The following is a 13,740-nucleotide window of genomic DNA, read 5'->3' on the forward strand; positions in this document are numbered from 1 at the left end:
CTTGATTATGAATATAAAACATTTGATAAATAGTTTAAATTTGCTTGAGCTCGAGTTGCTGTTTATGCATTAATGCATCAACAACAGTCCAATGATTTAATATACAGAAATATAACAATTACACAACGACATGGTGTTCTGTGCGTTGCGTATAGTCATGATATATTTAATCAGTATTACATGTGAGGGTGTCGAGTCATTATACAAGTTACCATCTAAATAAAACAGATTGTTAAACACTGTTGTCTCGTTTCCTCTCTACTAATAAAGATTGTTTAGTTAGTGACAGCAGCCGTACATGTTGCACCGTCAGGTTGTGCTTCACCTTGTGCTTCCTCTATCATTAACTTCCACAGTGACCCTGGAGGTCAAAGGTCAGAGGTCAGAGCAGCGAGGGAAGGACACACACTGCCAATCATAGAGAGACAAGACACACACAAAGGCATCGTCTCCTTTAAAGAGCATCAGCTCTGAAATCTTTACACCAACAGTTTGTGTACAGAAAAACAGATGATGACATCTTTGAAAAACAACGTCCTTCAACCAGAGCTTGTTATCAGGAGATGTTTATTTACAAGGGTTCTGTACACTGGACGATATTTAATTCATCTTATCTCCAAGGATACAACATCACACAAGAACACAGTATTCATCCTGTGAGGGAGAGGAGGGGAGAGGAGAGGAGAGGAGAGGAGAGGAGAGGAGAGGAGAGGAGAGGAGAGGGAGGAGAGGAGAGGAGAGGAGAGGAGAGGAGAGGAGAGGAAAGGAAACAGGAAGAAGAAGACATTCCTCTCCACATTCCCGCCCTTCCCTTCAGGCACATGATGACCAGATGTCCCCCACCCCACCCCACCAACACCACCAACACCTCTACCACCACTACCACCACCTCCACCTCCAACACCGCCACCACCTCCACCACCAACACCTCCACCCACCTCCACCTCCACCTCCATCGCTCCATGTGTGGAGATCCAGCAGAATGGTGCTGGGTGTCTCAGGTGACCTCACTTTAACATGAAGGGAACAAGAGCTTCTTCATTCACATTGAAGTCCAGATCAGTGTGGAGGCTGATAAACGCTGAATATTCAGCTCAAACACATCCTGTAGTCGTGTTCGTCTCCTGCAGAGGTTAACAGTTAACCACATACACCCAGAGGTGATTCCCCAAATATGTCCAAAAAAAACCTCCAGCTCATATAATATGAGCTAAAGGGTCCTGCCTCCTCATCATCAGACAGTCTGATGCAGTCCAGTCTGTCCCAGTTTGGGTCTTATGATCAATATTTTCCTGTTATGATGAAACATGAAGCTTATTTTGTCTTCATGAATCATCCTCAGCTGTGTTGTTGCTCACGGCGGCGTGCAGGAAACAAACAGTGACTCACAAATGCTGTGGTTGTTATTATCAGAGCAGCAGATATTTTTCCATATTGTGTCTTTGCTTCAGTTGAGAGTTCAGCAGGTTCACCGTCCGGGCCGGCAGCGGATGGGAACCTCATCAGGAAAACCTCAGTCTCTTCCAAAGCTGGTCTGCCATAACAATCAAGGAGGAGGAGGAGGAGGAGGAGGAGGAGGAGGAGGGGGGAGAGGGGTCGTCTGGACTTCCTGATATGGGGTTTCCCAGGGAAGCAGCTCAGAGCGGGTTTCTGGGCCATGACATCACCGGCAGCAACACAGAGATGTTTTGATTCAGCTGGAGGAGGAACGGAGGAGCTGGTGGGAAAAACCCCTCACTCAACAAACAATGAGTGGCTGCCCCACAATGCAAATCCACAATCCACTGTAAACACTGTGTGTGTGTGTGTGTGTGTGTGTGTGTGTGTGTGTGTGTGTGTGTGTGTGTGTGTGTGTGTGTGTGTGTGTGTGTGTGTGGTGGTGGGGGGAGAGTGAGGGGGGGGGGTAAACTCAGAAACCAAACAGAGCAGAGAAAACCATTAAATGGCAAGAACTTCACTGTAGTCACGGGGACTTTTTTCAAACTTCCACATCTTCATCGGAGTCATGTTCATCTGGGACGTGACTATTTATAGGTGGAGTCGGTGTCACATGTTGTTTCTCACGTTAATAAACGGAGAAAGAAAGCCGAACGCTTCGATCCCTGTGGGAGGTTGGGAATAATCCCACCGCAGCGACTGGCAGGTGTCACTGTGCTGTTGGTGTCACTGCAGTTTAATATGTCACTACGGTCTGTTTCCCACGTGGATAAATGTGTACAGCTAACCAACAACCCCCCCCCCATCCTCCGTGGGAAGGTGACACAAGCAGACTTCTTCCTGGTTCAGCACATTCCTACCCGAGCACATGGCTTCCCCCCACAACCCTCACAGCCACGACAGCAGCAGGAAGGACAGAGCTGAGAGGAACGTGTTGTTGTGGTGCTGCACATCAAAACAAATCATTCACCTCACAAACATTTTTTTAGCAGTAAGCCGATAATGTCACAGAAGTAAACAAAATAGTTTCTTGTTTCTAACCAACCATCTATCAGTGATGTCATCAACCATCAGTGATGTCATCGACCATCAGTGATGTCATCGTTGGTTTGTGAACGTTATGAATCCTCCAGTTCAGATTCTGTCCGTCACCATCTTTGCTAGTTCGGAGCAGTTTGGAGCAGGAAGTGACCATATTTGGACGAGCTGGGGGAGGAGCCAGAGGTGGATCTGACCGATCTGATTGGAAACCTGACGATACTACGTCCCGCCCACCGATAGCTGTAACCTGACTGCACCACAGACCTGTCAATCAAACAGACACGCCCCCAAAAACAGGTCTTCTTGAATCTTCTTTTCTAATGAATGAGGGATTATTTTCAGATGGACCTCCAGAAAACTAATAAGAAGGAGTGACTTTAGATAACAACACCGAGATAACTGATGGACACATTTTATTCACTTTGGATTTGATGAGAGAAGTTGAATGGGAGTCTATGGAGCCGGAGGCTTTTTGGAGCCGACCTCTAGTGGCACTCGCTGGTATCGCAGCTGAAGAAACTTCTGGATCAGAACCGTTTTTCAGAGCCAGAAAATGTCCTCAGAGTTCCTGCAAAAAAAAAAATGCTTCTTTTTCAAAATCAGACTACAAACAATATAATATTATAATTCCGATTATTTAATTTACAGTGGAATACGTGCAGGACTGGTCACAGTCAGCGGTGCAGAGCGACTTCATGCTCACTCAGTGGCACTCCAATAATATGTAGAGTATATCGACAAGTCTTCTTGCTTTACTCCAAACTGGTCCTGGTCAAATACAAGTTAACTTTAAGCAACAGAAGATGATGAATTAGAAGATGATAAATTATTATTTTTGTATTTATATGATGTTACGTAATCTCTTCAGTCAACATTGTCAACCGGAATCAGAGGAATAAACTCGGAAGTGTTATTTCCTGTGATGTGATCTTCCGTATGGATAAAACAAAGGCTGATAACAGTCCTATTATTGTAACCACTGGCAACCCTAAAAGCATGCTGCCTTTTTCTACTCAGAAAACACCCACTCTTCCTCAACCAGCACAACAATGGCCATAAACAAACCTCCCACGGCTCCTCGGTAAACAGAGCCCTAACGGGACAAGTGGGGCTCATTTCCTGGAAGAATAGTCTGAGTGGCGCTGGACAGGTATGCTAATAACCTTTGACCCCGTGCAAGGCTGGTGCTGACATGAAAGTTGACCCGTGGTGACCTTTAGGCTGCCCGACAGGCCCTCCGTGGTGCTTTCCCACATCGGCCCACCTTTGATGTCTATTGGAGCTTTTTCCCGTGGCCCCGTCGGTCAGGACCTCCGCAGACCCGAGGAGGGGAGGGGGTAAGAGGCTACCTGAGGAGAGGTCAGGCCACCCCACAGCTAGTCCCTCTTCCTTTAACTCACCTCTAAAAATAATTCACCCCCCTCTCCCCCCACCCCCCAGACACACACACACACACACACACACACACACACACACACACACACACACACACACACACACACACACAACTCTGGCACATGCCGATCTTTCCTTATTTGGGTAGGGTTAAAAAGACTTTGCGGCTAATTTGGACAGCTGACAGATAATGTTTCAGGCGTTTGTGTTTATTTGTGTGTGTTTCAGTGTGCGTCAGTGTGAAGTGGTTGGGTTACCGACTTCGAGGTGTTCTCGGCAGCGGGCAGCTGCCGACCAAAACTGTCCGCCCAAACATTTTGTGCTCGAAGAGAAGGTCGGTCAGGTAACAATCAGAGGCAGGGAAGGGAACGCAAAGGGCACTGGCAACCCGCTATCACAGCAAAACGTGAAGAGGACACGCCAGGCCGCTACCACAAAGCGTAAAATAGTCTACTGCAACTTTCACACCTAGACAGGCCAAAGCGTGGCTATTTCACGTTTGGCTGTAGTGGACCAGCGTGTCTATTTCACGCTTTGCCATGACACTCAAGCAATTTTTTTTGTTGCAATAACAACAATTTTTTTTTTTTAATCAAAATTTATGTTATATAATTGTATATTATGATAAAACTTAAAGGGTTTTATGCATGTTTTGTGTGTACAACACGTGCCACGGGTTCCTAAATAATAACATAGTTGGGATTCGGAAAGAAAAAACCCAATGATGACACCTCCCGGAGTCGAAGCGCTCCCTCCTACATGTAAGTCCTTGATTCATGCCACCGAGCATCCCTCCAACCTCACAATACCGCCGAAAAACGACCTTTGTACTTGGTCACAAAATGTAAAACTGTCACGCCTCGAGAAGCCTAAGCGTGGCTAGCTCACATTTTTCTGTCTATTTTACGCTTTGCCGTGATTCTCTGGACCAAAAGCTGCATTTATCAACGAATTCCTGACGATAAAATCTAAAGTGATAAGACACAATGAGCCTGCATGCTTCATTGTCTGGAGACCGAACCAACGTAAAGGACATGGGCGGGCTTTGTTTGTGTTTGAGAGGAGCGAGGCGGCTCCTCCTGCTGAGCTGCGGGGCAGTATTACGACCCTCCTCTAATTATGCGGTAATCTTTCGTCAATCACTGTCAAACACCACGAGGCACCTGGCTTCGTTTCCATCTGTGCAGCCCACACACACATCTCCAGGATAACAAGCCGTCGCTGAACAGATGATTTAACATGACGATGATGGCTTAATGGTTTCCTTTATAACAGCCTTTTTTTATGCACATAAAAGCTTCAAATGTGGCCAATTTGACAAATCATACTTCAGCTAAAACTCCATGCTGTTACACGAGCTATGAAATGGTGCAAAAAAAACGTCTGAGTGTCATTCAAACCTGCCAGAGAAAGGAATTCCTGTGCAGAGGTCGTTCCAGTTCACTGTAGGCTCACACAGCTTCGAACAATTAGACTATAAAAACAGCAATTACCCCAGCGTTGGGAAGCCTTGTATCTATAAGGCTGTCAGTGAAGTATCAAAACCATTACGGGGGAAAATTACAGAGACTGTCTATTAACCTTTAACACAGTAATCACTGTGTGTATCAGACAGAGAGGTCTGGACGCTTTTACTTCAACCAGCTACTGTCATTATTTACAATAATTGTCAGTCTAGTATCCATTCAGACAGTCAAGACATGAAATACAAATAAAAACATGTCTCATAATTAGATATCCTTGCATACCAGGGTTTTATGAAGGTATAATAACAATGCAGAGTTGCAGCCATTATCTGGTGTTAAATCCATCAGGAATATTGAGAGGCATCGAGCAGGCCGACACTTGTCCCATCCACCTCCGCAATTATTTTTCCAGCCACTTGCAAGAGTGGCAGCAGGTGGGATGAGCTGCGACAGCTGGAGAGCTGATTGGCCGGCCGACGTGATTGATGGATGAACAAGTCTTTTTTAAGCACAAGACAAGTGGCCACAACCAGAAAGACAGAGGAGACTGAAGAGAGGCCACTCTCGAGGGAAAGTGAATCATCTCCTCAGAAGCAATGTTAATATGTTACAGAGGAAGTGTCATAACTTTCTGATGAAGGATGAAGGTGGAGTACCCGGTCCAGGGTCAACCGAAAGGTCAGGGAGATAACGAGGGTTTTATGGGAAGCTGCAGTTTGCACCATCAACATTGCACAAAAAAGAAAGTAGCTTCCAGTGAGCAGATAAAGTGGAACATGTGCTGCTTGCAGGAGATAGTTTGTCTCCAAAAGTATGCTCACAGGCTACTTTAGGCATTTTAATTTGAGTTTCAAACAGTAGTGAGACACAACAATCGAGGCAAGTTTTAGCTTTTATTTCATGATATTTACATGCAAAAGCATAATAAATAATATAACACGAGTAATAAATGCATAAGCGTTTCAAATGTAGAGTGAAATCACAGTTTAGCAGTGACTTCATTTAAAATCTTCATCACACACTTTATTGTCCCAAAATGCAAATAAAAAGTGAATTTTTTTTGTGTGTGATTTTATAAGTATGTTCAGTTGTCAAAATATATTAAAAAAAAAATACATTTCAGAGTAGAAAAGTGTCTCGTATTAATAATGCATTGAATTCCAGGAGGTTATGGATGTATTGATTAGGGTGGAACATCCTCCACAGAGAGATGTACTTCAGTGTCGGGAAACTGTGGGCAGGGTTTCTATTTCTCTAGAAAGAGGAAGTCATTCATAGAAGTATTATGCAAGTCAAATCTTTAGCTGTGTTGCTATTTTCCTGTGTGGCCGCTGGTGTTTCAGAGTGCAGAGCAGCATGGGCCAAAAACAAAAGCTCATCACATGTGGGGCTGCACAGCTCAACATGAATCCTAAAAACAGGGATGTCGTGTGTTCCAGTAAGAACCGGTCACGTGCCTTCAGAGGAAACGGACACTTCCACATACTGGACGCAGCAGCTGGATCTGCAGCTAATAAACTGCCCTTGTGACAGATGGCGTTAGATGGCTGTCATTGGAGCCGCGCTGATCGTGTCGGCACGGATATCTGCAGCCTCCAGAACGATGCGCTCACAGGTGGCATTTCACTGTCACACTCACTGCATCGTGCACTCCACTTTCACACACCTCTCCGATGCCACTGAGTGAGCATGAAGTCGCTCTGCACCGCTGACTGTGACCAGTCCTGCACGTATTCCACTGTAAATTAAATAATCGGAATTATAATATTATATTGTTTGTAGTCTGATTTTGAAAAAGAAGCAGGGGTTTTTTTTGCAGGAACTCTGAGGACATTTTCTGGCTCTGTAAGATGGTTCTGATCCAGAAGTGTCTTCAGCTGCAATACCAGCGAGTGCCACCAGAGGTCGGCTCCAAAAAGCCTCCGGCTCCATAGACTCCCATTCAACTTCTCTCATCAAATCCAAAGTGAATAAAATGTGTCCATCAGTTATCTCGGTGTTGTTAGCTAAAGTCACTCCTTCTTATTAGTTTTCTGGAGGTCCATCTGAAAATAATCCCTCATTCATTAGAAAAGAAGATTCAAGAAGACCTGTTTTTGGGGGCGTGTCTGTTTGATTGACAGGCCCGTGGTGCAGTCAGGTTACAGCTATCGGTGGGCGGGACGTAGTATCGTCAGGTTTCCAATCAGATCGGTCAGATCCGCCACTGGCTCCTCCCCCAGCTCGTCCAAATATGGTCACTTCCTGCTCCGAACTATCAAGATGGTGATGGACAGAATCTGAACTGGAGGATTCATAACGTTCACAAACAGGGGATGTCACTGCTGGTTTGGACAAAGGCTGTTGAACAACTTGTACAATTTTACAACATAAAACTCGTATGAAAAACAACATAAGTATCCTGCAAAGTGACTAAATATTATGTTAAACCTTTAAACAGAAATAAACATGTGCTTCGGTTAAAGTGCATTCTTTTATGCAGTTTTTAACTAACACATGACACTTGATTGATGGGTGACGTTTAAAAAAATGACACATCCAGCACTTAATTTGCATATTTTCTTCAAACTTCTCAGAGGTAGTAAAGGAATTTGCTGGAGGCTCCCAAACACAAGTAGGAACAGTCCTCTTCTGTCGTTTTCATTCCAGTCAGGAGGTTGACCCCAAACACCTCGACAAACTTATTTGCATGCACTTCATGAGAAAGATGATTCATTTAGCTGGAATTTCTGTGCACGTGGTCCATGAAACAGAATGAAAGAAAATGGTTTTTTTATTACTACTAAAAAGAGCAAAGATGCAAAAAACTTTCCTGCAAAATCCAGATCCATTGTCAATTCATTCATTTGTGAACTGCAATAAATGTAGTTTGCCATGAAAATTTCAAAAGAAAACAAAACTTAGTTTAAGCGGGGGCGGTGGAGAGGGGATGAGGAGGGGCGGGGGCGGGGGTAGCATGCCATTCACACAATAACGTGCGCGGGAAACGGAGGGCGGAGAGAGGAGGAGGAGGAGGAGGAGGAGGAGGGGGGTAAATGGAAGTCTTTTTATCTCCAGTTTCCCACATCCTGAGAACGGCTGCGAGCGGCCACCCAATTCGAAAGAATGAGTGGAATGCGCCTTTTCTCCCCCCGCGCCGCTTTGATGCGCAGCCAGTGGAGAGGCTTTGTCGGAGAGAGAGCATGCAGTCCCGGACTTCACTTCAGCCCATAAAGCTCTGTGTTTAATGTGAAAACAATCAGGTAAAAGGCAGAGTGTAAGAATAGCCGGAATGTAAATTGATGAACTGCTCCCAGGCTGTGTGTGTCTCTTTGTGCACATAAATGTCTTTATGAAGCCTGCAAACGTTTTGGTGCAACTTACAGCAACAGGCTGTTTGTGTTATGAAATGCAGACCGAGCACGTGACCGCACACTGTGATCTATAAATATGGCCAAAGTGCAGAGTTAAATAGGATATAAATCCAGTTTCAGTAACTCCATGCTGCCCTTATATTTTCTGAAGCATATTAACAATAGTGCGTGCATATCTTCCCTGGTTCAGTTTCCAGCGAAAGGGAGGAGACGGGCAGCACTTTGGATTTGCGTTTCCCTTCAACATGAATTTATAATTATTACTTTAGCCTCCCCCTTTTTTGGCGCGTTTTGATTCCCGCCACGTCTGTGTCTGGCCCAGCCTGTTATGAGGTTGGCTTGAATTCCATTCTGTGATTGACGTGCGTTTGGAATGCGTAGGTGCGTTTCTATTGGCGCAGGGAGCGGAAATGGGCGGGGAACAAAAGACGTCAGAGCGCGTGGCCCCGCCCCTCTTACTAGCGCCTTATAAGCGTCCTCCCCCTCCGTCGCTCCAGGAGCCGGTGAACCGTGAGCCGTCCTTGTCCGTGGACACCGGGAATATTACTCGACTGTTTACAAACAGCGGGAACAGACGTGGTTTCGCTTTATTCTTCTGAACGTGAAATCACATTTCCGTACGTCGGCACAACGTGTTTTGTTTTTTGATCTTTCCTGGACCGCGGGCGGGTTTTCTCCCCGGATGAAAGGACCTCTACCGCAGTTTGGTTCCAGCAACGTGGACTTGAACCCGGGACACGGCAGCGTCCTCTTCTCGGAGTAAAACAACACTTGTTTTTGGTTTTTTCACCTTAAAAAGAAAACGAAGAGCTTCAGCGCCGCTGAGCTGCGGGTGGACACCGCTGAAGGGATGCTGCTCTCCAAGCTCAACTCTCTGGCCCACATCTCCGCGGTCGACATGCCGGCGAAGATCCAGCTCCAGGTCCACTCAGGTCAGCCTCCTCCCGCCGTGAGGCCGCGGCCCGCCGCCGGGCCGGCCGCCGGGCCCGCCGCCGGGCCGGCCGCTCCTCCATGTGGTTGTGATGTTTTGATGTGGTCGCCGTCCTGCCGCTGCTCGTGTTGTGTGGAGGTTACCGGGGGGGTGAGCGGCTGTTCTCCGGTGTTTACCGGATGTGTTTATGTTCGCAGCTAAGGAGCGCGAGCCCTTCGAGAAGCTGTACCAGGTCGGCGCGGTGCTCGGCAGCGGCGGCTTCGGCACCGTCTACACCGGCACCAGGGTGTCGGACGGAGCTCCGGTTCGTACTCTTGTGTTTGTTCTTTATTTCTGACCGATGTGACGTTAAAACGCTGCGTGTTGAAGCAGCTGCTGTTCGGTTGCTTCATGTCGTCTCCTCCGGTTTTCCAGGTCGCTGTGAAGCACGTCGCCAAGGACCGGGTGTCCGAGTGGGGCGAGCTGGTGAGATCCGTTCAGCTGCTTTAACCGGGTCACTGCCGGTGTTACCGAGATGCGTCAGCGTGACATCTCGGACGTATGTTTGTCGTGTGAACACTACTAAATGCCGGTGTTGCTCGTCTCTTCAGCCCAACGGCTCCCGGGTCCCGATGGAGATCGTGCTGCTGAAGAAGGTCGGTACCGGCTTCCGCGGCGTCATCAAGATGCTGGACTGGTTCGAGCGCGCGGACAGCTTCATCATCGTCATGGAGAGGCCCGAAAACGTCAAGGACCTGTTCGACTTCATCACCGAGAAAGGTGCCTTACCGGAGGAGCTGGCGCGGAGCTTCTTCCGCCAGGTGCTGGAGGCCGTGCGGCACTGCCACAGCTGCGGCGTGGTGCACCGGGACATCAAGGACGAGAACATCCTCATCGACCTGCGCAGCGGGGAGATGAAGCTCATCGACTTCGGCTCCGGAGCCCTGCTGAAGGACTCCATTTACACCGACTTTGACGGTGAGTTCAGGTGCTCAACCTGCTGCAGTGTGTCCACATGTTTATTTACAATATTATTATTTAAATGTATTTAATCATTTGAGGACAAGCCAAAATAAGTCTTATGATGCGTAGCCCAAAGCAGAAATTCCTGGGTTGTGTCACCCCCCCCCCCCCCCCCCCCCCCCAGCAGTCTATTATTATACAAGGCTTGGCTGCATTCTCTGTCGCCCCCTACTGGAGGGAAGTGGTATTTTTACAACTCAAAGTTTGTAAACAAAGTCACATGTCTGCTCCCCCTCCCTCCCACACACACACTCCTCGCTCTCCCTCGCCCCCCCTCCCTCTCGCTGCCTGACACCTGAGAGCAGCCCGCTGATAAACCTGCTCTGTTAATCATTCAACCTCCCTGCTATGCTTTCATTTTCACTGTGATGATATAACTACCAACATCCCAGATGATTATCAGGATGTAGACATTTTCTCTCATGTTAAAGTTGATCTGTGCAGATTTATTAAATAAGATTGCAGGTTGTTTTTTTTAACATTTGCCTCTTTGTTTCCTTCCTTCAGGCACGAGGGTGTACAGCCCGCCGGAGTGGATCAAATACCACCGCTACAACGGGCGCTCGGCCACCGTGTGGTCCCTGGGGGTCCTGCTGTACGACATGGTGTGCGGGGACATCCCGTTCGAACACGATGAGGAGATCACGAGGGGACAGGTCCTCTTCCGGAGGAGAATCTCCACAGGTAGATTCACGTTGCGATGCGTTCAGGTACCTGCCGGTGGTAGATGTGTGCCTGATATTCACCGTGTTGCTCCTCCTCCTCCAGAGTGCCAGCAGCTCATCAAGTGGTGTCTGTCTCTGCGGCCGTCGGACCGTCCGTCCTTCGACGACATCGTCAACCACTCGTGGATGCAGAGCACGTCGTCCTCCGCGGTCCCGTCCTCGGTGCAGACGGAGAAGACCGCCGCGGCGATCCGGCTGCACAGCATCGGCCACGAGCCCAGCGCCTTCACGCCCGTGGCCGTGGCCCGGTGATACCGCCGTGACCCGGTTCGAACTGGACCGCACTGAGACTGTTACGAAAAGAAAGCCTGGAAGCAGAGAGGAGAGGGAGGTGTGAACGACCACCGTCCCTCGACCCTACTTGATGTTCTCGGTCGCTGACCTCGCATCCTGCAGCTGGACCCTGATGTTGTCCGTCGGTCAGCGGGACGGCGTCCTCTGCGTGGCCGGACGCCTGCGAGGGCTCGCGGCCCACGTGGGCCGGCTGTGCAGCTGAACGGCCACGGGACAGTCTGGGTTACGTAACCTCTCTGTGCGCTGTTCTCTGCTCTCAGAGACGGCCGAGGGGAGGCGTCGGCGAGGAGAAGCTTGATTTACAAAAAATAAGTGCCTTCTGCAAGATTGTGGGGGGCGGGGCCTGAAAATACTTGAATTTATAAAAGCAAAAAAAGGCAACCTTTTTTTTTTTTTTTTGCTCCTTACTTAGCGTACAGAGCTTTATATCGCTGGTTTATTTTCCCTCTCTCGTGGGCCTAGATCAGTGAAGCCCACGTCATCTACAACCACTACACCTACTTCTACTCCGTCATAGCAACCAGACAACCTCATGGCAACCTGTGCAAACATGTCACAGACAAACAGAAACACTGGACGTACCTCACTCTGTACTACAGCATCCACCTCTACGCTACAACCTTCCTCTCCTCCTGTCGGTCCGCACACACACACACACACACACACACACACATACACACACACACATACACACACACACACACACACACACACACACACACACACATACACACACATACACACACACACACACACACACACACACACACACACACACACACACACACACACACCTGTACACAGACCGCTCACTCACATCCACCCGAATGCACACCACAATGCAAACCATAGTGAGATATAGCATCCTCTGCTCTTCTAATTAGTTTTTTGAACTTTTGAATCGGTGCCTCACGCAGGTCTTAAAACTTCAGTGGGGACGATATTTATTACTGCTGTGACTTTCTCACACTCGATGAACTTTTTTGTTTTTGGGTGTCGCAGAATTTATTTATTTATTTATAAGAGAATTTCGGCTGTTCATATAAATATATTATATATTTTTCATTCCACAGTTACTGAAGGGCCCACAGATTTATTTAAAAAGAAAAACAAAGATGCATTTTTTAATTATTTTTTTTGGACCATGTTTATGGCTTGAATTTTTTGTTTTACAAGAGCAGACATGTTTGTGTATGTCATGTAAATAATGTGTAAATAGTCCTGAAAGAAGCACTTCCATCTTAATGTATGTAAACATCCAACGTCTACTGTGTGTGTGTGTGTGTGTGTGTGTGTGAGAGTGAGTGAGTGTGTGTGTATGTGTGAGAGTGAGTGTGTGTGTGTGTGAGAGTGAGTGAGTGTGTGTGTGTGTGAGAGTGAGTGAGTGTGTGTGTGTGTGTGAGAGTGAGTGAGTGTGTGTGTATGTGTGAGAGTGAGTGTGTGTGTATGTGTGAGAGTGAGTAAAATCTTCTGGCTGCATGATCGCAGCTTTGATTGTTTTGTTTTTTTCATCCGTTCAGATTAGAATTGTAAATTATGTTAGAAACTATTTTTATACGATTTCAATAAATATTTTTTTAACTGTGACACCTGACTCCTTTGAGTTGTTCAGAATGTTCTGCTGGCTCTGAAGCACACTGTTGGATCGACTTATTACAGAAGTAAAGTCAACTGTAGTATTGTGCACTATTTTAAGACCTCCAGAGAATTTAGGTCGGGAGGTTCAACAACTTCCTGTTTGACACCTTTGTAGAGCAGCAGCAGGAAGCCGGCTGGTGGAAGGAGGAGGGTTATGAAACGGGGCGAGCGCTGACATGTAAAAGAAATGTTTTTCTACTTCAGACTGAGGTCGTCAAGTACTGACTTTAGTTATTGTCCTGATATGACGTGGGTTTGTTCAAGGTGATCATACAGATGAATAAAAAAAGAGTTGGCTGACCTTCACATGCAGAAACAAAAGGAAAGATCACGTGATTATATGAAGAACAAAAATGAGACGTCAGGCTTCAGTCTGAATGGAGTGTTTCTGAAATATTAATAAATGGTCACATACTTCATGTAAATTCAGCTAAAAGCTATATTTTTGAACCAGAGGT

At 47.0% G+C, this 13,740-nt stretch overlaps 1 protein-coding gene across 1 annotated transcript; it reads left to right on the forward strand.

Annotated features, from left to right (window-relative positions):
- The first annotated feature begins 9,200 nt into the window (after positions 1-9,200).
- Positions 9,201-13,231, forward strand: pim1 (Pim-1 proto-oncogene, serine/threonine kinase). The gene is made up of 6 exons (XM_069169170.1): positions 9,201-9,624; positions 9,821-9,927; positions 10,038-10,088; positions 10,214-10,580; positions 11,133-11,309; positions 11,394-13,231. The coding sequence occupies exons 1-6, from the start codon at positions 9,543-9,545 to the stop codon at positions 11,600-11,602; spliced, it is 993 nt and encodes a 330-aa protein (XP_069025271.1). The 5' UTR covers positions 9,201-9,542; the 3' UTR covers positions 11,603-13,231.
- The last annotated feature ends 509 nt before the right edge of the window (positions 13,232-13,740 follow it).

This window comes from Embiotoca jacksoni, unplaced genomic scaffold, assembly GCF_022577435.1.
Source record: "Embiotoca jacksoni isolate LCO1_2020_lvr unplaced genomic scaffold, fEmbJac1.0.p SCAF_43, whole genome shotgun sequence".
Classification (NCBI taxonomy): Eukaryota; Metazoa; Chordata; class Actinopteri; family Embiotocidae; genus Embiotoca; species Embiotoca jacksoni.